This window comes from Priapulus caudatus, unplaced genomic scaffold, assembly GCF_000485595.1.
Source record: "Priapulus caudatus unplaced genomic scaffold, Priapulus_caudatus-5.0.1 Scaffold8014, whole genome shotgun sequence".
NCBI classification, from domain to species: Eukaryota; Metazoa; Priapulida; class Priapulimorpha; order Priapulimorphida; family Priapulidae; genus Priapulus; species Priapulus caudatus.
In genome coordinates, this window is record NW_014585075.1 from 1 (window position 1) to 2,513 (window position 2,513).

Sequence of the window (2,513 nt, forward strand, 5' to 3'; positions counted from 1 at the left end):
GTATGTGTTTTATCTTACCCGTATGTGTTTTATCTTACCTGTGTGTGTTTTATCTCACCTGTATGTGTTTTATCTTACCTGTATGTGTTTCATCTTACCTGTATGTGTTTTATCTTACCGTATGTGTTTTATCTTACCTGTATGTGTTTTATCTTACCTGTATGTGTTTTATCTTACCTGTATGTGTTTTATCTTACCTGTATGTGTTTTATCTTACCTGTATGTGTTTTATCTTACCTGTATGTGTTTTATCTTACCTGTATGTGTTTTATCTCACCTGTATGTGTTTTATCTCACCCGTATGTGTTTTATGCACAGGTAAGGCCTCCCTTCCTCCCTCCTCCCTCCTCCCTCCTCCCCTCCCTCTCCCCTCCACCCCTCCTTACTTCTCTGCGGGCGCTCCTGGATCCACATGACCGACCGTGGGGGCGGCTACCAGCTGCTCGGTGGAGAAGGTTCCTCCCTGGAGAGAGAAGCCGAATCCGCGGTGGTCGGCGTAGATGACGACCTCTGTCGTCTCCGTGTGACACACCTGCGTGCACGGCACGACGCCCGTCATGCACGACGTGATGGAGGCTGCGCACAGGTAAAAACACAGGGAGGGAGGAGGGAGGAAGGGAGGAACCTTCTCCACCGAGCAGCTAGTAGCGGCCCCCACGGTGGGTCCAGGAGCGCCCGCAGAGAAGTAAGGAGGAAGGGGAGGAGGGAGGAGAGGGAGGGGCGAGAAGAAAGGAGTGAGGGAAGGAAGCAGGAGTGGAGGAGGGAGGGGATGGAAGAAGGAAAGGAGGAGGGAGGGGATGGAAGCAGGAGAGGAGGAGGGAGGGGATGGAAGGAGGAAAAGAGGAGGGAGGGGATGATAGGAGAGAGAGGGAGGAGATGAGGGAAAGAAGGATGGAGGCAGGGAAGGAGAGAAGGGAGAAAGGGAGGGATGCACAATGTCGATTCGACGCCAGGAAAGGATTGCGTTACGTTAGATCTACTGACCATATCTTACTTACTTTCATATTTGGCTTATCTGGCACTCCGAATATACAAATAAACGATATATGCAGTATCACTGGACGATATACCAATAATATACGAATAATATCTAATACGAATATGAATATAAATAGCCATATATATATATAGGCCTATATATATATAGAATATATATGAATATAATATCCAATAATACTCGATCAATGCTATGTGTATGTGTGTGTGTGGGGGGGGGATGCTGTATATATAGCTAAAAAAATTACCACAAGTCAAACTTTCAAATTCGCACAACATGCAATTATCCTGGTGGCAGGTGGCGTGACTAGCGCACCGCGATCGCATCGATCGGTTAGCTGAGCCTGTTTAATCATCATCTGCTTGGTTTCTCCCCGTAGGACGGGTGTTATACAGGTGGGCGATCGTGTGATAGCAATCAACGGATGCTACCTGGAGGATGGGACGATGGAGGAGGCAGATCAGCTGCTGAGGGAGTCGGGGCTTCGCATGACGCTGGAGATCGAGTTTGATGTAGCAGGTGAGTGGGAAGGGAAGAGGTGGTACGACATCGTGTCATTGCTGTATTATGTCATCACTGTATCGTGTCATCGTGGCATGTCAGAGAGAGAGAGAGAGAGAGAGAGAGTGTGACACACACAGAGAGAGAGAGAGAGAGAGAGAGAGAGAGAGAGAGAGAGAGANAGAGAGAAAAATAAAGAAAGAGATAGTGAGAGGGAGACAGAAAGAGAGACATAGAATAACTAATATACTAGCGAGACTTCCATACAACAGACAAACGCGCGCATACACGTATCCACCCCGTATGATAGTATAACATCTAACCCTACGCTTCCCCATTACTCCAGGGCTAACCCTACGCTTCCCCTTACTCCAGAACTAACCCTATGCTTCCCCTTACTCCAGGACTAACCCTATGCTTCCCCTTACTCCAGAACTAACCCTATGCTTCCCCTTACTCCAGGACTAACCCTATGCTTCCCCCTTACTCCAGGGCTAACCCTATGCTTCCCCCTTACTCCAGGGCTAACCCTATGCTTCCCCCTTACTCCAGGACTAACCCTATGCTTCCCCCTTACTCCAGGGCTAACCCTATGCTTCCCCCTTACTCCAGGGCTAACCCTATGCTTCCCCCTTACTCCAGGGCTAACCCCTAAAGTAAGCTAAGCTAATATTTTCTTTCTTCATCTTCTGTCGGCTACAGAGTCGGTCGTGCCCAGCAGTGGGATATTTCACGTGAAGCTGGCTAAGAGAGGTGCCGGCCTGGGCATCACCATCACGTCGCCTAGCAACCGACACTCCGGTGACCCTCTCATCATCTCCGACATCAGGAAGGGCAGCGTCGCTCACAGGTGGGTGTGCGTGCGTGCGTGCGTGCGTGCGTGCGTGCGTGTGCGCGTGCGTGTGTGTGAGCGTGCGAGCGTGCGTACGCGCGTGTGTGTGGGGGGGGAATGTGTGTGTGTGTGTGTGTGTGTGTGTGTGTGTGTGTGTGTGTGTGTGTGTGTGTGTGTGTGTGT

At 50.0% G+C, this 2,513-nt stretch overlaps 1 protein-coding gene across 1 annotated transcript; it reads left to right on the forward strand.

The window, feature by feature from the left end:
- Positions 1–637: 637 nt before the first annotated feature.
- Positions 638–2,348, forward strand: LOC106820171 (glutamate receptor-interacting protein 1-like; the record flags this gene model as incomplete). The annotated part of the gene is given in 3 exon segments (XM_014824713.1): positions 638–685; positions 1,377–1,516; positions 2,201–2,348. Coding segments are annotated over 2 exon segments (221 nt in total), but the record flags the coding sequence as incomplete, so codon positions are not given.
- Positions 2,349–2,513: the final 165 nt, after the last annotated feature.